The sequence below is a fragment of the Mercenaria mercenaria genome, chromosome 11 (genome assembly GCF_021730395.1).
Source record: "Mercenaria mercenaria strain notata chromosome 11, MADL_Memer_1, whole genome shotgun sequence".
NCBI lineage: Eukaryota > Metazoa > Mollusca > Bivalvia > Venerida > Veneridae > Mercenaria > Mercenaria mercenaria.
The window spans coordinates 9,229,584-9,253,712 of record NC_069371.1 but is presented as its reverse complement, the minus strand read 5'-3'; the positions used below and the strand labels follow the sequence as shown (position 1 = coordinate 9,253,712).

The window sequence follows — 24,129 nt, the reverse complement described above, 5'->3', positions numbered from 1 at the left end:
AATTTATCTGGTCAAAATGGCGACTGCAGTAAGTTCCGAGACAACCAGCAAAAAAGAATCGGAAGCTGCAGGTATGCAAACATTTTGCCATGACAAAACCATAGTATATACTCCTTCTCTTATGCTTTTCTTTTCTCTCATTGTCAGTTGACATGCGTCAAAGTGTATGTCCTTGCAAGGGGTTTGACTGAATGGAGGATAGATAGATACTGAAATTATTGTTGAACGTCAAATGACAAGTTTTTGCACGTCTACTTTTAAATTTATATACTTGAGAAGTTGAGTTAGACTTTCCCAATTAAGGCAATTTAAGAACATGTCGTTTGAAGCTGGCAAAACAACATTAAAAAAACACACTGCGAATAAGTCCCAGCCAGACATATTTGTCATGGCAAGTTTAGTCACTTCTCTGAATGTCTTCTAATTTCTTTATATGTTTCTTTAAGTATGGAGACCAGACGCATGATCCATATTCAAAAATCAAGATGTGTGATCCTCTTTTTGTTTCAATCAAATGGCCAGTAATTATCGGCAGTTAGCGTGTCACCTCGTGTCAATTTTGTTGTTCACAGTTTGATCTTGGTACAAAATAATACTCGATCTTTAATTAGTATGGTAATATTTGTGGTTTTTATGCCCCCGAAGGGAGGCATATAGTTTTTGAACCGTCTGTCCCTCTGTCGGTCTGTCCGCAATTTTCGTGTCCGGTCCATATCTTTGTCATCCATGGATGGATTTTCAAATAACTTGGCATGAATGTGTACCACAGTAAGACGACGTGTCACGCGCAAGACCCAGGTCCGTAGCTCAAAGGTCAAGGTCACACTTAGACGTTAAAGGTCATTTTTCATGATAGTGCATTGATTGGCGTGTCCGGTCCATATCTTTGTCATCCATGGATGGATTTTCAAATAACTTGGCATGAATGTGTACCACAGTAAGACGACGTGTCGCGCGCAAGACCCAGGTCCGTAGCTCAAAGGTCAAGGTCACACTTAGACGTTAAAGGTCATTTTTCATGATAGTGCATTGATGGGCATGTCTGGTCCATATCTTTTTCATTCATGCATGGATTTTAAAATTATTGGGCATGAATGTGTTAAAGGTCATATTTCATGATAGTGCATTGATGGGCGTGTCCGGTCCATATCTTTGTCATTCATGCATGGATTTTAAAATTATTGGGCATGAATGTGTACCACAGTAAGACGACATGTCGCGCGCAAGACCCAGGTCCGTAGCTCAAAGGTCAAGGTCACACTTAGACGTTAAAGGTCATATTTCATGATAGTGCATTGATGGGCATGTCTGGTCCATATCTTTTTCATTCATGCATGGATTTTAAAATTATTGGGCATGAATGTGTACCACAGTAAGACGACGTGTCGCGCGCAAGACCCAGGTCCGTAGGTCAAAGGTCAAGGAGGCACTTGGACTTTAAAGGTCATATTTCATGATTGGAGGGTGTGACCTGTCCATATGTTTGTCATTCATTCACAATCACTCTAACATCGGCCATAACTATTCATTCAAAGTGCCATCGGGGGCATGTGTCATCCTATGGAGACAGCTCTTGTTTTTATATTTTTTTTTTTCATCAAAATACTATTAAATTTATATGAAATTAATTTTGTTCGAAAGAAATATAAACCACTCGATTATTTACGGAACGTAACGGCAGTCTTAGATTTTAGGGTAGACAGTAAGCCCGGAGGGTAGCTTCCCTTTACCAAAATGGCGAAAAACGTAAACATACTTGTTTTGAAGTTGGAAAATTGTCTGTGACAATTTTTGTTGTAAAACACACGCCAGAGTTGTTGATTGCTAAGAAGACCATTCGTATTGCGAAGGCAAATGCACATCAATGTATCCTGGTAAAATAATTAGCTCGTAAAACGAAAAAGGCTAAAGTCATGATCGAACACTGGTCAGAAGTGTAAAATAAAGTATATATACTGGCTGCCCCTCCCAACAGCGGTCACCCGGCTTAAGCGGTCAAGTTGTCTGTTTCCCCTGGCTGGCTGCTTAAGACAGGTTAGACTGTATATTCGATTTTACACACATGATAATGTTAGATAACTTTGTACTGGATGGGAATAAGTATCAGGACACAACCAGTTTCCGGACACATGTAATAACCGCTTTATTTTGGCATTATTCATGCAAATTGTTACCACAAATCAAAGTTTGGGGGGGGGGCGGGTATATAGGAGTGAGCTTGTCTGTCAGTCCGTTAGTTTTTAGCTCCACTATTTGGAGAGTGGGGGCTAGGCCCATTATACATAAGGTCAAGGTCACCAAGGTATTATACTTAGGTTATTTTTAAGGTTAAAGTTTTTCGGCAACCTTTGTTTTTATGTCATATCTTTGTTACTATTGCTTATATCTTACTTTAAGTTCACATAAACATTGTCCAGCCTACAAACAAAATATGTGCAGGAGCTGGGCCCATTATACACAAGGTCAAGGTCACCAAGGTGTTATACTTAGGTTATTTTTAAGGTTAAAGTTTTTCAGCAACCTTTGTTTTTCTGTCATATCTTTGTTACTATTGCTTATATCTTACTGTAAGTTCACATAAACATTGTCCAGCATACAAACAAAGTATGTACAGGGGCTGGGCCCATTATACCGAAGGTCAAGGTCACAAAGGTGTTATACTTAGGTTATTTTTAAGGTTAAAGTTTTTCAGCAACCTTTGTTTTTCTGTCATATCTTTATTACTGTTGCTTATATCTTACTGTAAGTTCACATAAACATTGTCCAGTATACAAACAAAGTATGTGCAGGGGCTGGGCCCATTATACTTAAGGCCAAGGTCACAAAGTTGTTATACTTGGAATTATTTTTATGTTAAATTTTTTCGAAAGCTTCGTTTATAGACATATCTTCGGTACTTTAAAAGATAATGACTTGAAATAAAAAATATTTCTTTAAAATCATCATCTGCATGTGTGGTTACAATCCCCATAACTCTAATTGTATTTTTTGACAGAATTATGCTCCTTACGTACTTAAAGTTTTTTTTGGAAATCTTCGCTTTCTTGATATAACTTTTGTACAATATAAGATAAAGACTTGAAACTTAAAATGTATCTTTATCATCATCATCTGCATGTGTGGTAACAATCCATATAACTCTGATTTGTATTTTTGACCAAATTATGCCCCTTTCATACTTCAATTTTTTGACAAACTTCGTTTTCTGGACAAACTGGTACTATATAAGATAATGACTTGAAACTCAAAATATATCTTTACCATCATCATCTGCATGTGTGGTAACAATCCCAATAACTCTAATTGGTGTTTTGACAGAATTATGCCCATTGGAGTATCTTTCTTTTAAAGAAGACGTCTCTTATTGAGATGTATGTGTGTCAAATCGCCGAATAGTGGAGCGCGCTGTCTTACGGAGAGCTCTTGTTATGGTTTCCGGACAATAACTCATGAAAGGCTTGACAGATTTAAATCATTTTTGGTACACAGGTGTAACATCATAAAGTACAGGTCAAGTTCAACTTTGAGGTTGGTAGGTCAAAGGTCAAGGTCACAGTGACCCTGAACAGTTAAACCGTTTCCGGATGAAAACTTGAGAACACTTTGGCCTAGGATCATAAATTTTGGCACACAGATGTAACATGATAAAATACAGGTCAAGTTAGACCTTGAGGTTAGTAGGTCAAAGATCATGGTCACAACGACTCTGAACAATTAAACGGTTTCTGGATGTTAACTTGAGAACGCTTGGGCCTAGGATCATAAGTTTTGGTACACAGGTGTAATATCATAAAATAAAGGTCAGGTTCGACTTTGAGGTCAGTAGGTCAAAGGTCAAGGTCACAATGACCCAGAACAGTTGAACGGTTTTCAGATGATAACTTGAGAAAGCTTGGGCCTAGGATCATAAATTTTGGTACACAAGTATAACATGATAAAATACAAGTCATGTTCAACTTTGAGATGAGTAGGTCACAATGACACAAAACAGTTAAATGGTTTCCGGACGCTTGGGCCTAGGATCATGAAAATTGATAGGGAGGTTGATCATGATCAGCAGATGACCCAAATTGATTTTGAGGTCAGTAGGTCAAAGGTCACATTGACCCAGAACAGTAGAACTTTTGTGTACAGTGACCAAATAATTTCTGTTCCTTGGGCAACTTTACACATGTGTTCTGCATTGTAAGGTGACCTCCCAGGACAAGTTACATAACTCAGCTTTCATTTTATTAAAACTATGCCCCTTTTAATTTAGGAGTTTCAGGTTTGCTATGAATCTTAAAAATAAATAACCAAAAAGAAAAATGTGTTTATTTATTAATTACTATGCCTGATATATTAAGACCATACAACTTTTTAGCTTCACTATATGAAGTATACGGAGAGCTATCCTACTCAGCCTAGAGTCCTCTTCCATTCTGCGTCCACACTTCGATTAAAATTTTGCTGCACTTTTATTTTATATCTGTTATAACTTGATGGACTTGCTTCAAACTTAAAACAGTTTTACTTTTCATCACCTACAATATATATGGTATAAAAGCCATAACTGTCACACCTATCACAGATTTCATGAATTATCTCCCCCTTTCTACTTAGAATTTTAGTTTACAGGAGGAATTTGTTTCAAACTTAAAATAGTTGTTTCATAATATGACACATGGTGCATTACTCTTTCAGAAATCTTCACAGTTACTAGTAGACACTAAAGTTTATATGACTAAAAGATTTTTGAAAAATAGACTATGCCCGAACACAAACAAAATCAACTGAACAAAAGAATTTTTATTTTTGGCATTTTCAGATGTTTCCCCAGAATGGCTAGAGAAAGCAAAGAATGGTGAGGAAGAGTTCCAGCTGAAACTTGGTGTACATTACCTCACTCTAGCTGACTCCTCTATAGAGAGTGAGGAGAATGGTAAACTGGCCATTCACTGGCTGGTCGCTGCTTCAAAACAAGGCAATGAGAAAGCCACAGAAAAACTGAAGGAATGCCTAGAAACAAAAACAGGTAGGGTTGCTGTTACAGAACATTAAATGATTGTAGTATACTTAACTGTTTGAAAGAATGCCTAGGAACAAAAACAGGTAGGGTTGCTGTTACATGACAAATGATTGTAGTGTACTTAACTGTTTGAAAAAATGCCTAGGAACAAAAACGGGTAGGGTTGCTGTTACAGAACAAATGATTGTAGTGTACTTACTGTTTGAAAGAATGCCTAGGAACAAAAATGGGTAGGGTTGCTGTTACAGAACACATGATTGTAGTGTACTTACTGTTTGAAAGAATGCCTAGGAACAAAAATGGGTAGGGTTGCTGTTACAGAACACATGATTGTAGTGTACTTACTGTTTGAAAGAATGCCTACGAACAAAAACAGGTAGGGTTGCTGTTACAGAACACATGATTGTAGTGTACTTACTGTTTGAAAGAATGCCTAGGAACAAAAATGGGTAGGGTTGCTGTTACAGAACACATGATTGTAATGTACTTACTGTTTGAAAGGATTGTAGTGTACTTATTGTTTGAAAGAATGCCTAGGAACAAAAACAGGTAGGGTTGCTGTTACAGAACAAATGATTGTAGTGTACTTATTGTTTGAAAGAATGCCTAGGAACAAAAATGGGTAGGGTTGCTGTTACAGAACAAATGATTGTAGTGTGCTTATTGTTTGAAAGAATGCCTAGGAAATAAAATGGGTAGGGTTGCTGTTACAGAACAAATGATTGTAGTGTACTTATTGTTTGAAAGAATGCCTAGGAACAAAAACAGGTAAGGTTGCTGTTACAGAACAAATGATTGTAGTGTACTTATTGTTTGAAAGAATGCCTAGGAACGAAAACAGGTAAGGTTGCTGTTACAGAACAAACGATTGTAGTATACTTACTGTCTGAAAGAATGCCTAGGAACAAAAACAGGTAGGGTTTCTGTCACAGAATAATTGAGTGCCTAGAAAAAAGTCCCTCATTAAGGAGAGCCATATCTACAGATCCAGGCATTTTGAGTTTCAAATTTCTGGGTAGGGCATTTGTTTTCCATGATGATATTGAATCTGAAAACATTCTGCCTTCATCACTGGTAAATATGGGGAAGTTGGAATTGTTTGCGGAGAACAGGGTAGTACTGGTAAAGAATTGGTTAGGTTTACTGCCTGCTGTTACATAATTGAAATACTGTTGAAAATTGGTTTTAAACACAAAGCAAAGAAACAAGCAAAAGCATGTATGGTTACTGCAACAGAATGAAGGAATGCAAAGCCAGGAATGGATACTGTCAAAAAATGAATGGTTGCCTAGACAGGTATGGTTATTGTCACTGTTGTTGAAAGAAGGAATGCCTAGAAACAGAAGCAGGAATGGGTACTGTCACAGAATGAAGGAATATCTAGAAGCAAAGTCTTGGAGCTGGTTTCTAGTCCAATCCAAAATTCATGTATGTAACTTATTATTAAAATGTTCATATTGGGAAATAAAAATATGTTTGAACAAAAAACTTGTATTGTTACCTTCACAGAATAACTGATAGCGGATATGTTAGTCTGTAGCAAGACATTACCACAGAATGCAACCAAGCAAAATTATATCTGGCTAAGTTTGGTTCAATCTGTTCATGAGAAGTAAAGAAATGTGCAACACACCTCACACCCCGTTGACACTAGCTGAAGTTGAAAATTGAATGACTATATTATCATTAAAAAAAAGCAGAAATGATAAGAACACAGAATCCATGTACATAGTGACTTTATAATTGTCCCATATCACATAAACATTTCTATTGTGATACTTGATAATATCTGTAAAAGATCGTTTCAAGAATACAAACAATCAAAATGATAGCAAACTCAATTTGATGGTGTCTGTTCATAAGAAGTAACAGTTGTAAGAATCTTTACCCATACTAAGTGGTAACTAAGCGAAATTAAGGTTTTATTTCATTGCCCAATAAAAAAACACCACCAATTTTGGGCAAAAATGTAGATTTTGTTATTGTTGTACTTGGTTCACAATGAACTGACAGTCTGGTTATTTTTGTACTGATTATTAGACACGGACATTTTGACTGGTTCTCAGCAGTAGTAATAGGATTTGCCCCGACTGTGATCTTGACCACTTCAGCGATTCGTTTTTCTTGGATGGTGAAACTTGTGAACATACAAATATTTTATCTAGTGAAATTAATAGAGATTTGCCTGAGCAACGAGATATAAGTGAGGCTGATTTTGCCAAACTTGATTGTTTTTCAAGAAAAGGACTACATTTCGTTCACTTTAATATAAGATCTTTATTACCAAAATTATCAGAAATTCAGCAGTTCATTCTTTCAACGAAAATATCAGTGTTAGCAATCACAGAGACCTGGCTTGATGAATCAGTGTCCAATGCAGAAGTCTACATTTTCTGGTTATAATATTATAAGGAAAGATCGTGATCGACAGGGAGGTGGAGTGTGCCTTTACGTTAGAGAAGACATTGCTTATACAGAACGTTCAGATTTGAACAATAACAATTTAGAGTGCATTTGGGTAGAAATTCTGTTACCTAAAACAAAACCTATAATTGTAGGTTCTTGCTATAGACCACCAAATCAGAATGACTTTTTATAACATTTTGAAAGTGTTTTATCTTCTATAAGATTTGACAATGAATGGTATATTTTAGGAGACTTTAATATTTGTTTTAAAGATACTAAGTCTACTCTTTTTAAATGTTACCAACAGGTTTTAAATATTTTCAACCTGAAACAACTGGTAAATAGTCCAACTAGAATTGCTAAAGAATCAGCAACTTTGATTGACCATATTCTCTGTAGCAATGAAGAAACAATTTTACAAAGTGGTACTTTACCAATCTCTTTCAGTGACCACCTGCCTGTGTTTTGTACCAGAAAGACTATTAGGGGTAAATTCCATAAACATAACAATGTTACTATTAGATCATTACGTAACTAAAATGTTGAAGATTTTATAGCAAAATTGAAGGTTTGTGATTGGTCTAGTATGTTTACAGCAGACACAGTTCAAGAATGTTGGTTGAATTTTAAGGAGATTTTTTTATCAGTATTAAATACTGTTGCACCAGTTAAGGAGGTACGTTTAAAGCAAAGAAGTGAACCTTGGATGGATTCTGACATTTTAGAACTTATAAAACTTAGAGATTATTATTTTTACTTGTTTAGAAAACATAATAAATCAGAATTTTACAAGTTATATAGTTAATATAGAAACAAGGTCCAGAGAGTTATAAATAGGGCAAAATCAGAATACTTAGAAAACAAATTGGAAGAGAACAAAAATAATCCTAAGGAGCTTTGGTCGCAGATCAAAAGTTTAGGGTGCAATAACAAGAGTAAATCTAACACAGATGTGGTTTTGAAAATAAATGGTAATAACTGCTTTGAGCCAAAGAAAATCGCAGATCATTTTAATAACTTTTTTACAACTGTGGCTTCTGTTTTGGTGCAAAAATTGCCCAACCCATTAAATTTATTCACTGTTGATTCAGAACTGTTCAAAAAATTTATGAACAGAGAAATCCTAAGGGTTTTAGATTTAAACTTCATACTGTAAATGAAGAATTTGTTTATAGGGAATTATGTAAGTTAAACAGCTCTAAAAGCACAGGGTTAGATAATATTCCTGCTAGATTTTTGAAGGATGCAGCTTCTTACTTAAAAATTCATGTTACTTTTTAGTGAATAGTTCAATTGTTAGCAATACTGTTCCAGAAGATTTGAAAAGTGCTAAGGTTAAACCTTTATTTAAGAAAAATGATAGGTCTGATGTCTCCAACTATAGACCTGTAAGCATTTTGTCAGTTGTATCTAAAATTCTTGAAAGAGCGGTTTATAACCAGTTAGAATCTTTTCTAGTCAAAAATGGTTTATTATATGAATTACAAAGCGGTTTTAGAGGAAACTACTCTACTGACTCATGCCTGATACATTTGACTGATCACATAAGAAATCAAACATCAAAAGGACTATATACAGGGATGATTATGTTAGATCTTCAAAAGGCTTTTGATACAGTCAACCACCAGATATTATGTCTTAAATTGAAGGCGATGGGTATTGAGTCGGTGGAGTGGTTTCGCTCATATTAAATGTAAGGACCCAAGCTAGTCATGTGAATAATACTATGTCGGATTTTGATAATATAGTTTGTGGTGTGCCTCAGGGTAGTATACTGGGTCCATTGTTATTTTTGTGCTATGTGAATGATATGGGTATTAGCATTAGTAAAAATTGCAAGTTAATTTTATATGCTGATGATAGCGCTATTCTATTCTCTCATAAGAACCCAGAAGTGATCAGTTCTGTTTTAGGTAATGAACTTCAGGGCCCTCGTTTGCCGATTTTTGGGGCCGAAATTCGGCCCCATTCCCCCCTCGAAATAGTATGTTTCTTTCCCCCCAAGTATAGAAAAATTCCCCCTCGAAAGAAAAAAAAATCAAGAAAAAAATCGATACCCGATAGTCTTAGGAGCCCGGGTCCGGGAGATTTTCAAAAGACGCTCAAAGGACCATGATAATTGCCTGTGCGTCACTCGGGACCCGGAGACATTTTCCTTTGATAATCCTTCCTCTTATCAGTCATTTCCCAAAGTAAAACTATGTCCACGATAAACACGTGTATTCAAAGTAAACACTCGCGGTCATGCCCTCCTTCCTGCCTTTGATCTTCTGCTAAATTCCCGCCCTTTATCCTGTGGACATGCCACGCTGATTTTTCTTTATCAGCAAGTTACGTCACGGCGAGTGCACATAGGTAATGAGAATCAATGAAGTGTTAACATTAATTCATTGATAAAGCGTTACCCGTATTGAGCCTGCATACTGTCAAAAAAGGCGCCAATTATTAAATTATCGTAATTAAGCGACCAGCTGATTACCGAGCATGTGAAAAGTGTCCTGCAAGATTTCTTCATGCAAACTTTAAATTAGATCATTGTTTAATGATTGTACCTTAACTTCAACGAGAAAATCCGCAAATTTAAATGAATTTGGAAAGTAAAAATAAGTATAGAATGTCCATTCACGATTCTAATTACACCCGATGACATATGCAATTTTTCCAAAATTCACTTAAAAACTTGACTTTCAATGCAATTTTTAATGAAAAGTAGCATCATTATTTGAGGAACTATCTCTGGTTTACCTTAGTGGACCAAGTAACTGGCAAAAAACAACATTTCAGACGACATTCCAGAAGTGTACCAGTATCCGGATAGTACGTTTTTGGATACATTTTTACAGAGTGTTTTAGCACTTTTCTGCTAACAAACAAAAATATTGAAGAAAAACCTCATCAAATTAAAATGAATTTTGATAAAAATTTATTTACAATATGAGATTATATGACCTGAAACAGAAATTGTTATTATGCTGTAACATGTTCTTGGTTGTAGTAGCTATTAATTACGTAGTATTACTTTATAAGAAAATATAGTCAATTGTATCGATGTGTTGGGGCAGGACTCTTGTATTTTGAAAAGGGACCCTTCAAAATTTGGACCCAAGGGTCCCGGGACTCTTTGGTTTTCAGGTCTAGTGGAACCCCTGGTTTTACTGATCCGTATAATACGCTCGTTTTTCAGTTCCCCGGGTGCGTGTATGCAAAGTTACTTCCCTTTGAAAAAAAATGTTGCATAATGTACATCATACAGTAAAAAGATCACAGATGCAACTGGGGCGAAATGCGCAAAAATAGATTTGCTTTTTAAGCAGCATGCTCTCAAAAAACAAACTACTGTCACGGACACCGCTGTTTCATCAGGGCCAGACATGCACAATCAGGTAGATATGACGAAGGGAAGCACTGCTCCGGCTGCTGCTGAGACAATGTCCGTGGATACTGCTAGTGCTTCCGTTAATGACGACATGTGAACCTCGATTGGATGTCACCTAATTGATTTAATAAAAGAAAATAAAAGTTGCCTGTTTTCAATAGATTATGTTCTGTACAATACTTCAGATATATTCACATTAGTTTGATATCTGTAATACTCAATTGACCTTAATTTAAGGGGTTATGTTCAGATGTCATATCTCCAGAATGAATTCCCCCCTCCCTTGAAAACGACGCGAAATTCCCCCCTCCAAGGGCCCCGGCCCCAATCCCCCAAAATGTAGAGAGGGCCCTGAACTTGCTAGTTGTAGTAAATGGCTGATAGATAATAAACTATCATTACATTTAGGAAAAACAGAGTGTATTCTATTCGGCTCTAGACGTAAGCTCAATAAAATTCAAGATTTTTCAGTTCATTGTAATGGACATACAATTAAGGCACAGGACTCTGTTAATTTCTTGGGAGCTATGTTGGATAAAGACCTATCTGCCACTTCTATTGTTAATAATATTGTTAATAAAGCCAATTCAAGATTAAAGTTTTTATATAGGCAAAAGAGTTATTTAAATGAATCATTAAGAAAAACTCTATGTAATGCACTCTTACAGTGCCATTTTGATTATGCTAGTTCGTCATGGTATTGTGGACTCACAAAACAATTGAAGTGTAAACTACAAATTGCTCAAAATAAGATTGTGAGATATATATTGAATTATGAATGTAGAACTTCTCTGTGTGTTTCAGATTTTAGTTATCTAGGTTTTTTAAATATTGAAAACAGGTGCAAGCAACTTAGACTTAATCAAGTGTATAAAATATTTAATGACAAATGTCCGGCATATCTTAAAGAAAATTTTAAAAGGTGTAATGAACAACACCAGTATAATAGTAGAGGTAGTAGTACCAATTTTCATGTGTTAGCTGTAAATGGTTTTACAACTTCAACTTTTTATTATAATAGTATTTTAGACTGGAACCAGTTACCTCAATTTATACATAATACTAAGAGTAAATATGCTTTTAAAAAGGAAGTTAAAAAGCACTTGATTTTAAATATGAAGTTGGCTGAAGATTCTAGTTATATCTATTTTTAATTGTAAGTATAGTCAAATGTAGATTTTATGTGATATGATTTTTAATGTGATAAAATTGTTCGTGCAATATATGTATGTCTATGTACTGACAACATAATTGTGCACTTACTCTGCATAAACTGTATCTATTACTATTATTTAAATTATTTAAATACTCTTATCCATTATGACAATATTTTCAAAGACCCTGTTGGAAATAAGCCGCAAGGCTTTTACAGGTTATCCTGTGTTTTTATATATGTCGTAATTGTTCACAAGTCACCAATAATATCTGTGATATCAAAGCTGTGTTAATATATTATGTGCTATTTAAATTCAATGTATGTGATAATTGTGCCAATGTGATGTATATATTTACACGAATCTATCTATCTATCTATCCTATCTATCTGTCCTATCTATCTATCTATCTATCTAATCTATCTAATCTATCTATCTATCTATCTAATCTATCTAATCTATCTATCTATCTATCTAATAATTGTAACATTTGCCATCTTCCATTACTGGAGTAGAGGGAGACAGACTGTTTTTTTTTAAAGAACAAGCTGTAGTTTGAAGCTTTATTAAACAATGCTTGCACTCATATTTGTCTCCAATGTTATACCACAGAATTTGGAAAGCAGTCCCAGAATATGCAGCCTTTCTATTGGTCAGTTTCAAACATCAGAATGCGGCCTTTCCATTGGTCAATTTCAAACATTTGCTAAGAAACAACCAATCAGATGCTAGAGTTTAAATTGTAATGTTGTTCTCTATTTGTTGTTACAAGGTTTGACTGATGAAAACACGGAGGAAGTGAAATGGTGTGTTACTACATCTTCCCTAGAGAAGAAGATCAGGTATGCTGCACGGAACATGTTCCATTCAATCAATACTGCCCAGAAGGAAGTTCTGTCTCCAGATGAATATGCTGAAGCTATTAAAAAACTGACCGGAGGAAAGGAACAGAAATTACTTCTTGCTGCAGGTACATGAATATAAACTGCTGCTTACTGCTTTGTATTTGAATTGAAATCCATGCATGCTGCAGTTACATGAATATATATTGATGTTTGCTACTAGGTACATCAATAGATATTTCTGCTTGCTGCAGGTACGTGAATATACATTGATGTTTGCTACTAGGTACTTGACTAGATATTGCTGCTTGCTGCAGGTACATGAATTTACATTGATGTTTGCTACTAGGTACTTGAATAGATATTGCTGCTTGCTGCAGGTACGTGAATATACATTGATGTTTGCTACTAGGTACTTGACTAGATATTGCTGCTTGCTGCAGGTACGTGAATATACATTGATGTTTGCTACTAGGTACTTGAATAGATATTGCTGCTTGCTGCAGGTACATGAATTTACATTGCTGCATGCTTCTAGACAAATGGTTTTCCCTTTATGGCAATATGGAAAACTTTGAAAATCTTCTCTAAAACTGCTGACTCAGTTTCAAAATAATTTTACAGCAGTTTTCCTCAAGTGACCTTCTACCAAATTCCTTTCAGATCATCTGTTTTTTTAAAAAACATTGCCACTAGAGGCTTGGCTAGGTTTCCCTGTATGTCAGTATAGAAAACTCTGAATATCTTCTTCTCTGAAACTACTGGCCGAGTTACAAAATAATTTTCCAGCAGTGTTTCTTAGGTGACCGTCTACCAAATCCTTTCAATACAGTCTGTTTTGTAAAGATGGCATCAGAGTTAGTGTTAGTTTTTCCTATCTGACTATACAGAAAATTTTCTCTTAAACTGCAGGCCCAATATCAGAATAATTTCACAGCAGTGTACCTTAAATAACCCTCTACCAAATTCCTTCAAATGAGTCTTGTTTCATTTAAAAACGTACACCAGGAAGCAGGGCTAGTTTTCCCAGTATGAATTATAGACAACTTTAAAATCTAACCTTCTCCCAAACTGTGAACTGGATTTCAAAATAATTTGACAGTTATGTTTTATGGGTGACCCTCTGTCAAATTCCTTCAGATTGCCACCAGGGGGTCTTGGTCACTTTTCCTTATATGTTTATAGTGGAAACTTTAAAAACAGTCTTGTATGAAACTGCTGGCTCGCTTTTAAAATAGTTTCACACATATGGTAATTGTTTGATCGTCTACCAAAACTGTTCACATTATTTTGATTTATCAAAAACATGGCCCCAAGCTGACATGGTCACTTTTACCTCTAGGCATATAGTGGAAACATTAAAAATTTTCTTGTCTCAATTTTAGAATAATTTTACCAAATGTTTCTTGCATGACCCTTTGAAAAGATTGTACCAATAGTTATGTTTCATCAAAAAGCATTGCTTTGAAGGGGTGTAGTCACTTTCCCTTTCATATATGTTTTGGAAACATAAAACATCTTCTTGTTTAGTATCCTTTGTCATTATTCCTCCAACCATGTACCCAACCTCAGCCACCAAAACACACACACATTACCCATCCATATTTATTTAGTAGACACTTTTAAAATATTCTTGTCAGAAAACTCAGGCACTATTTCAAAATTATTTCTTGCATAACTATCTTCGAAAAACTTTTCAAGTAAGCAGTGTAACTCAGGTGAGGGATCTAGGGCCATCATGGCCCTCTTGTTTGTTATAAAGCATTGCTTTCTACAGCAAGATTTATCATTTACAAATTGTGCTTTTTGTCATTAAAAAGTCTGTATCTGTTTGTGCATTGGTAACTCAGGTCACTTTAATGATAGCATGAAGTGGTTTCTGGTAATGTCTTTCAAGAAAAGTTGTGTGCCTTAAAACATCTAGGAAGATAGGCATTGAATCCTGTGGGGGTTTTGTTGTTAAGGACTTAATGTTATACAATTCAGCCTCTCTAGGGTGACCATCACTGGGTAGTAGTGTTTGTACAGAGGTTATTGTCTGGGAGAGGTTATTTTTAGTAAAGTTTTGATATATTTCCATGTATTGGGAAAGCAGATATCTGTCATTGTAAAGTGGTGTTTGCTATTTAGAGATACTGTTGACAGAAATTATACTGTACTATAATACTTCTACTAGTTATATAACATGTTAAGATTAAAGGAGGTCTGTTTATATATTATTCCTTAGGCAAAATATGTTTATTAAATTTATACTCATGCTAAAATAACGCTATCTTGGTTCGGTAATCAGGATAGGAAAATCAAATCTTAACAATACTTCCAGTGAAAATCTAACATGTATTTCTACTCAGTGAACACAAATTATTGTGAATGATTAGTTGTGAAAGTTTTGAACAAATCCATTGATTGACCAAAATCTGATTAACCACCTTTAACTCTGGGTATGTACCACAGATTAACATTAGATAAAATGCATTCCATTGTATGGGTGATCATTATTTGACAAACTATTATGGCAGCATATGTGTTTTACTAACAGCTACAAATACAAAATTATATTTCCGTTTGAAAGGAAAGAAGATTGGAGAGAACATATCTGAAAATGAGTTTGTGAAAATTCTTTCCCGGAAAGTCCAAGGAACCATGACCTTGACCTCCACAGAAAGGTCAGCAGCATATGATGCAGCTAGCCCTGTTGAGAAGGTAAGTAATGGTGTAAGTCCATGTTGTACCCCTGCTGTTTAATTCACTGAATCTGTAACCAGACTTTTGTGTATTTCTTCTGTATACATATTTAGAAGAAAAAAACAGATAGAAGTGATGTAGCATTCTTTAGGACTCCCATGTGTGGTTGTAGCAACTCATGATTCATGAATTTTAAAAACATCCTGAATCATACACATTATGGGGGAAAACTGCAATTTCATTGGAAAATCCGTGCATATTTTTTTAATGCATAAAATTTCAATATTCTGTTCACAATCCAAACATGTTTCTGTTATGGTTAGATATTACATATCAGTTCACTTTTCTGTTGAAATGAAGCAGTATGCTTTGCAATCTCTAGTTTGTTTTATAATAATTTTAAAAACTGATTCAACCAATTCTATATATAAACATTATTTCTTTTATATTAAACCAGCCATATAGTTTGTATAATGATTATACATGAAAGCTTCTTACAAAGTAAAAAAATATTTTTAAAAAATAGCTCTGCTGTACTTTGTGATATTCTCATAAACTTTCAGTGCAGATATTTTGTGTTTATATTTATTGAATTTGCCATTTGTTTAAAAACATAATTATCTTGTACAGTTCATTTTGAGGCAACTTGTTTATTCACAGTGGTTGTTCGGACATTTTGTAATGGGTTTTTTGGTGGTAAATTTGAGTTGTGTTTGTTTTATTGACATTTTCGAGCATTACAAGTAAATTGATGCTATTTTTTCAGCTTCTAAAGTTCCCAAAAGAGACATGTATGATACTTGGGGATCAAGCCCTGGAATTTGCCTCGAAAGATGGACTAAACATGGTGATGTCTTGTGTTCCTACAGACCAGATATACTTCCTTACGCTGTTTTTCCTCTATGGCTTTTTAACACCAAAATTTCTGTTGGAAGTGGTACCATTAGTTATATTTTACATATCCTATGCAACAATAATTATCACAACCTTACAGATGTTTTATAAGAAAAAGAAACTGAAGGAAGCATCTGCCCTGGCAGAAATGTTAAAACAGTATGATGTAGGTGTTGACGTCAATCAAACTCAGTCCCAATACTCTTGGAATTCTCTCACGCCTTATTTAGTGTATTTTGCTTCAATTCCCCTTGTTGTGGCAAGTTTCTCTCTTGCTGACAAAACTTATATCCCGTGTTCTGAACTGTGTGTTCTTAATTCGGTGATTTGTGGCATCTGCTTCCTGGCTATAAGTGATAGTCACGACCTTGTGACCTTGCTAGCGCTGTTTTGTGGTTTTCTTGCGGGACTTCCGGTATTTTTGCACAATTTTCCAGAAATCCCTGTTATCACGCCAGTGATTCATTTTGTGTCCGGTTCCTTTCTCACTGTGGATTTATTTGGTGGACTGAAACTCAATATTGGTATACCGTCTATATGCTACTCAATTATTCCCGTGTTTTTCATACAGATGGCTGTGAGAAACTCATTTCAAGGCATGTATCGTGTTTTTGTGCCACATTTGGTCTGCTACTTCTGGTTTAACCTGGTCACATCAATGTACCCCTTCACAACGTGGATTGGACTTGGACGGGCCACAGTAGGTTACGTCATGCTTCCCCTCCTTATTCCACTCAGTGTCTTCATATTCTTCATTGGTATGATCTACTTGTTTGTCAGACTTGCTGCGTCAGACATGTTTGGTAAAGTTGTGATCACACTGTTACTGGGTTGTATCCCTTTGTTGCTTACTCAGACAAAGAAACTTTTTGGCGGGAAACTTGACAAAAAATTTGGCTTCTTGAAAAAGATAGTCATGGTCGTATTTGCAGTGTTAGCAATTGTTCCTTTAATATTTGTAAGGTTTCCAACAGTGTCTGATACACCAGTAGCACCTTTAACAGTTGATGACTTTACCAGTGTTTGTAATGTAGAAGGACCAGAGGGCATGGAATTGACAATGAATTGCAATCACTTAAAAGGGTCAAAGATCACTTGGCAAGGCAAAATTGCAGGTTCAAAGGTCACAGGGGTCAATAATGAGGTTGTAACAATGCTCCATGTATTCCCTTCATTTATAGCAGATCCTCTAAGATGTGTCTATGGAAAGTCATATGGTGACTGTTCCGCTGAAGGTATGTCAGAACAGGAAGTTGAATATTGTAAACTTATGACCTCCCTTGGTCACAAATGTGGTTTGGAGGAACATGACAAATTCACATACAGCTTTGACGTCCAGTTTGCTGAAGGACTTCTCAGTGGCACTCTTGATGCTGGAACCGGATTTAAACAATTCTACCTTAATCTTGTTGAAGGTGATGAGGTTGAAATTAAAGGTACCATTGTAGATGCTTTATCAAGGCCCCTTAAGTTAAAATTGAAAGAAATCAAGTGCTTGAATAGGGAACTTGAGCTAGAAAATGTTGTAGAGGAAGAGGTGGAGGATCTGTATTACCAATTGTTTGAACAGTCTTTACAGGTAGCCTTCAATTTCTTCTGGTACCCTCTCGCTGAATATGTGCCTCCAAGTCACACTGGTGAAACTGTTCTTGACTAGTATGCAATAGTTGTACATTCTATGATTTGGTTTCCATTTTGGCAGCGATTAATATGAACAACACTTCGATTTGACTGATATTAAGTATTTATATTAGTTGTTAATGCCTTTGTTTACTTTTACTTACTTTATAGAAAACATATCCTTGCCCTTCTAACAAATTGTATCTTCTAATATGTAAAGAAAATCATAGGTTGTATATGAAATAATATGAGAGAAATTATATTAGAAAATGGAACAAATAATTTTTATCTTGTATAGCAGTTTGATAAGAAAGATTATTTCAGTATTTTTATGCCAGACTTTATTTTACCAGATGCAATATTACCAACATTTTTCAGGAAACATTACTTTTTGCTAGACCTGATTTTATAGTTGAATTATGGATACTTACAATTTTCCATTAATTTGCTTACACATTTATCCATAATCACACATATACACTTTCATTTATGGCATGTTTGAGGCCGTTGGAATGAAACAAAGCCATTACATAATTTTGGTATTACACTAGTATAATACAGCTTTGATGTTAATGTTGTTTTAAGTATAGCAGCCTTTTGGTTGAACTGAAATGGTCTGTTAAAAAAGAAGAAGTTTTGATGTTTTAGTACAAAAAGCTAACATGTGATAATAGAGGATTAAATTTATGTCTTTCTACATTGAATTCAGTATGAAAAGACACTCTTGTAATATCCTCTTTTTATATTATTCTCTTAACTATCATCGTGTTTTTTTTTTAAAAGAATGATATATAGCAGAAGCCTGTTTTGATTATGCATGATGAAATAGTTATACTTGCTGTGAAACAAGTGGGGACATAGCCAAAGTGAATTATTCCACATAGTGTTTAACCAGTTGAAATTATTACATGATTTTGTTAATAAATTGTCAGTCTATAGTTTGTGCTGTTGACCAGTCTATCGTTCAACAGGTATGCTGGGCCAAAGTAAATACATGTGGAATAAACCTTTGAAATTAATTTCTGATGTCATATGATAAAACACTTACTGAATGGCATGCCATGTCTTCAGACTTCAGGTAAATAGTTTTGACCGTTGACCTGTGAGCCATTCAATAATTACATCAAAAACTTTTTTCTGCAGTGTATTATTTCAGTTTTGATATGTCTTTAATGTTACACAAACCATTAAACAGAATTTCACTATTTCTTTGTTGCTTACAAGTAGATTAAGTTCAACAATAAAGCTAACATAGTTTGTTATATTAGAATTGAAATTGATTAGATACTCTGATATATTATAGCGTGGGATTTTATGAGTATGCTTGTATTTTTTGTTTACAACATGAAATTTCTTACAATTAATGGGAATGAGATTGGGTTTTTGTACTCTTATAATATATATTTTGCATACAATAGTTTTAGAGTTTATTATGGTGAGATTAGATCTGAAATATATTTCCTATATAAAGTAGCAAGTAGTTTTTATTTAGTAGACAGCTTGTATGATATAATATGTATTATGTATATTAAAGGTGATTGAAAGGTTTGTTCCCAATTCATTGTATGCAATAGATGAAGAAGTAAAAACAATTTGTGTATGAAATAGTACATGCATATAGAACTTTTAAAATAACCTAATTTTGGTTAGCAAAACAACAAAATCAGACAGATAAGAGAGTCCACTTGGGAATCAGCATAAAGTAAACAGTTGGAGCACTGTTCTTTCTTTATACCTGTTCATTATCAGTTATTATAATCACCTGTAAAGTAGATGGAATAATACCAGTGTGTACTTAATAAGGAGTCTATGAAATATAAGTATAGAATAAAAGTATGTGACATTGTCCTGTACAGTATGTGACATTGTCCTGTTCAGTATGTGACATTGTCCTGTACAGTATATGACATTCTGCCTGTACAGTATATGACATTCTGCCTGTACAGTATGTGACATTGACCTGTACAGTATGTGACATTGTCCTGTACAGTATTGGATATTTGCACTTGTACTCATTTGAGGAAGATATTGATCCAGGCCCGAGGTATCACTGTATTGTACAGGACAATGTTTAATAACCTAATACTGTTGGTCCGCCTTGAATATATAGTGTATGGGATTGTTTAATCATTGCATCTAATATACCGTATATATTTTGTGATATTGTCTAATATTATAATTAAGAGTTACGTTTTAGATGTGATGTTACAATATTATAGGAAAAGATAAGATATATAGTTATTGTTGGTGTTGTTGAAAGAATATTTATAAGTTTACATTTTTATACCCCTTCCCTTCACCTTTGGAGAGAAAGGGTATTTTTTGCTCATGTTGGTCAGTAGGTTTGTGTTTCTGCTATAGTTATTTTGTCTGTCTTTTAGACTGTTTGTCAGTTGGTGTACAATTTGGTTCCAGATAAATGACTAGGGAGTGCTTGGGCCTACATTTTAGCTTAAAACTGCTATTCTTGTTACTTTTCGGGGGTATTTGAACAGGAGAGAAAACATTTGTCAACAGAGAGATTCTGGCGTTCACATGCTCTTAAAACACCTTTTTATATATGCATGTTCCTTGGCAAAGTGTAAACTTCATTCGGCCCCAAAATGGATAATTCAAAAGGAAATGAAGTCAAAAATAAAAATCAACCAAGATATCCACGCGCATTTCATGGAAATTTAATGACAATGAATTTAATTTCATTTTGTGTTATAACATCTTCGTACTAGGCTCGAGCATAAACCAATCCCTTAGGATTCTGTAGATTTTATAACACAAAAAAAACATGCATTATCCCTACAATAGTAAAACTTTATAGGATGATTGCCTGTGATCAGTAAATAGCACCAATTATTTTAATGGTCGGAAAGTCAGAGATCAAGGTCACAGTATCCATGCAACTAAAATGGTTTCCAATTAATAACCGAGTAGCTAGAAAACTATTGGGCCTAAACTGTGTCCATATAAACTTCATAGAAAAATTGTCTATTATCAATGAGGAGGCATATTTATATATGTTTTACAAACAGCTCTAAAACTTGTCTCTTTTTTCCATTCACAATGTTAATTAATGTTTATTTAAACCTGTTAATACTCTAGAAGGGTAAAGCCCAAGTCACACTGTTTATATTATCAAAAGATTTTGTTAAAGAAGTATTTTATATTGTTGATGGGGAGCATCAAATATATATGGTAAAGTTTTAATTTATGTTAATATAACACATACGTTGAATGTTTTATTGACCATATTAAAGCACCGTCCTATTTTCCTTCAAATACTGTGTGGATTGTGGGGTCGTTGGCAATTACTTGTGGAGAACTTGTACGTACTGGTACAGAAACTCAGAAAACCTGTTACCTTAAATATCCACTGTGACATAACTTAAATCCACTGTGACATAACTTAAATATCCACTGTGACATAACTTAAATCCACTGTGACATAACTTAAATATCCACTGTGACATAACTTAAATACCCCCACATAACTTAAATAACCCCACGTACTCCCCCCAAACAGAAATTCAAGTACTGTAGCTTACACCATGACATCGGACAAGACAGGTGTTTTTATGGATATCATTTTTCATTACTATGCAAGACACAGTATATTTACAAGTTGTTTTTAGCCTGCTTTGTGCCAATATACACACAGATTTTTACTCAAGCATTTGCTTCAAGTTTTAATGAAAACCAAGGTGCTTAAATTGCTTATGATTATCTGACAAGAGCATAATATATTAAGTCCATTTATAGGACAGAATGGCATATCACAAGATATATATCATTTTACTGCTGAAAAAACATCTTAACTGTACCAATTACTGATAAAAATATACTGAAAGACGTGTGTTTACCATTAACAGTTACAAATGTATGTATATTGAAAAATAATTAGTATACAACTGCTCATTTTGTTTTCAGTACAGTATTCAAAAGTTTTGAAAATTTAATGTCCTCCGAGGTCATCTAAGGAATTCTAACATCATTAAAGGTTGTTAATCAGATTTTAGAGAGTAATGGATTTGTTCGAAATTGATCATTTACTGGGTAACAATCATTTGTGTTCATGAAGAGCTTAACACAAGTGAGATTTCACTGATTTGTTTTTTCCTATCCCGGTTGCCGAATCAAGACAGAGCTATTTAACTTGAGTATTAATTTATAAAACATAGGTTTCCTAAGGAATTATTTGAATATAAGAAGTACTGTATTATGTTTGCCAAAGATTTACACGTACAATTATAAATTTAGCTGGTAAGTTTGTAAAAAAAAATGATAATTACCTCCCTTTGCCTTTCTTGGTTGCCTTGTTTTTGTTGAAATATCTCAGTATTTATCAAATGTAAACGTAAAACTAGAAATTATGTTGAAATCAAAAGAAATGTCTGCTTTGTAAGTAATTTCATTATAAAGCATGGTGAAGCTGGGAGCTAGAGTGGTAGGGTTTGGGATTTCGAGTCAGGTGCAAATTGCAAAATATAGAAAATAATAAAACTTGAATTTTTGATAGAGATCCAGGTCTATGTGATGAGTGTATTTCTGTTCATTAAACAGATTTTAATAAGAATGTACAAAAAATGAAAAATGCAATAAGTCTTTGATATTGCTTAAATGTGGCTGGCCACCTTTAAAGTAAATGCAGTTAAAAGAGGTTAGTGTTACAAATATGACAAATTCTTTATATTCTTACAATAATTATATAATCACACTGACTATAACTTTACAATTACGAAAAAGATCTATGTGTGTAACGAGAATTTCTATTTCCCCAGAGAAAATGCTAAGTGACCCATATGCACTATTGCTTTTATGCTTTATTATGGGTGTTTACTTGCATTCTGTGGTAATAGGATTGAAATTAGATGTAAACTGTCTCTCGATATATACTTAATCCCAGGAAAAATGCAAGTTTTTTGTATGCTTTAACTTTGTTAGTTATACTTTATACCGGTAGTTGTTCCTTGTCACCTTCATAATCATGTAGATCAGTAACAGACCTGGTCGTTTGGACAGCTATTGAGTCACTGTTACTAGCAAAATTGTTACATCTATCTAACAACAAATATATCCGTTGTAAAGAAACTTGAGTTTTTTCACAGTGTTAAGTATACACTCAAGGACTTTAAAAACGCCACATCAAAATATGTTAATTATTTCATTTTTGCAACTTGTATTTTGATATTCACTTATTATTATTCATTACTAATATTAAATCTTATCTTGAGTGGTTGTTTCTTTGTGATTTTTGAAATGTACTCTACTAATATTTCTCTTTCCCTGCACAACAGCTTATGTATGTACATGTTTTTACATTTTAGGGCTATAATGTGTTAGGTTTTGCACCTTTTTTATCACCAACTGTTAGGGAGTACTAGGTGGACTGAGTAGCTTGGGAAACCTGATAGTCTTTCACTTTTTAACCGCCCACGCATGGCCAAAATGTATCAGTAATTGAACGAGGCCATTATCGTAAAAGAAGAAGAAGAATGTGACCTTTGTAACTGATGCACGTGCAGCTCGTGCTGTGATCCATGACATGTAAAATTCACTGCACATATTTAAAATAATTAAATGTTACTACATGTTGAAGTCAATTACAAACTCATGAACAACATTTATATCTCAAACCTTCTTAGTAAAGTAGGCGCTTCTCAAAATCTTTATTGAAGCACTTTGATATATTTTAAATTTTTAGCATTAGATATTTAAATTTTAACATTGTAACATCATAAATGGATATTCAATATTCCTTTCCGAAACAGACAACTTAATCTCTAACTAATTCTAATATGAGATTCACGAGCGATAGTCACAGAAAATTACTACTTTGATACCCTTATTTGTTATGCGTATTTCATCACTATATACATTAAGAAAGTCTTCTTGGACCAATTTTTCAACATGCACAGATTGGGCGTTTTTAATGTCCTTGGGTATATTTGTTATTAAGATTTTGAAATGTATTGTTAAAAAAAGACAGCAATGTATGCCTGTTATGAGTTTAGTCAAAATGATAATATTTGCAATAGCAATGTAAGTAGTGCAACTAAATGTCTGTATGTGTTTGCAAAATCATGTCTATGCAGTTTTTAGTGCTTTCTAACATTTATACTTTAATATATTGAATAAATTGTAGAAAAATAT

General features: G+C 34.3%; 1 protein-coding gene across 1 annotated transcript; it reads left to right on the top strand.

Annotated features, from left to right (window-relative positions):
• LOC123531475 (wolframin-like) lies at positions 1–24,129 on the top strand. The gene is made up of 5 exons (XM_045312477.2): positions 1–71; positions 4,808–5,014; positions 12,717–12,914; positions 15,359–15,489; positions 16,238–24,129. The coding sequence occupies exons 1-5, from the start codon at positions 17–19 to the stop codon at positions 18,020–18,022; spliced, it is 2,376 nt and encodes a 791-aa protein (XP_045168412.2). The 5' UTR covers positions 1–16; the 3' UTR covers positions 18,023–24,129.

Coding starts and splice junctions, on each gene's coding strand:
- LOC123531475 (XM_045312477.2), top strand. CDS start 17: ATGGCGACTGCAGTAAGTTCCGAGACAACCAGCAAAAAAGAATCGGAA. Junction 72..4,807: donor AAAAGAATCGGAAGCTGCAG/GTATGCAAACAT, acceptor TGGCATTTTCAG/ATGTTTCCCCAGAATGGCTA. Junction 5,015..12,716: donor ATGCCTAGAAACAAAAACAG/GTAGGGTTGCTG, acceptor TGTTGTTACAAG/GTTTGACTGATGAAAACACG.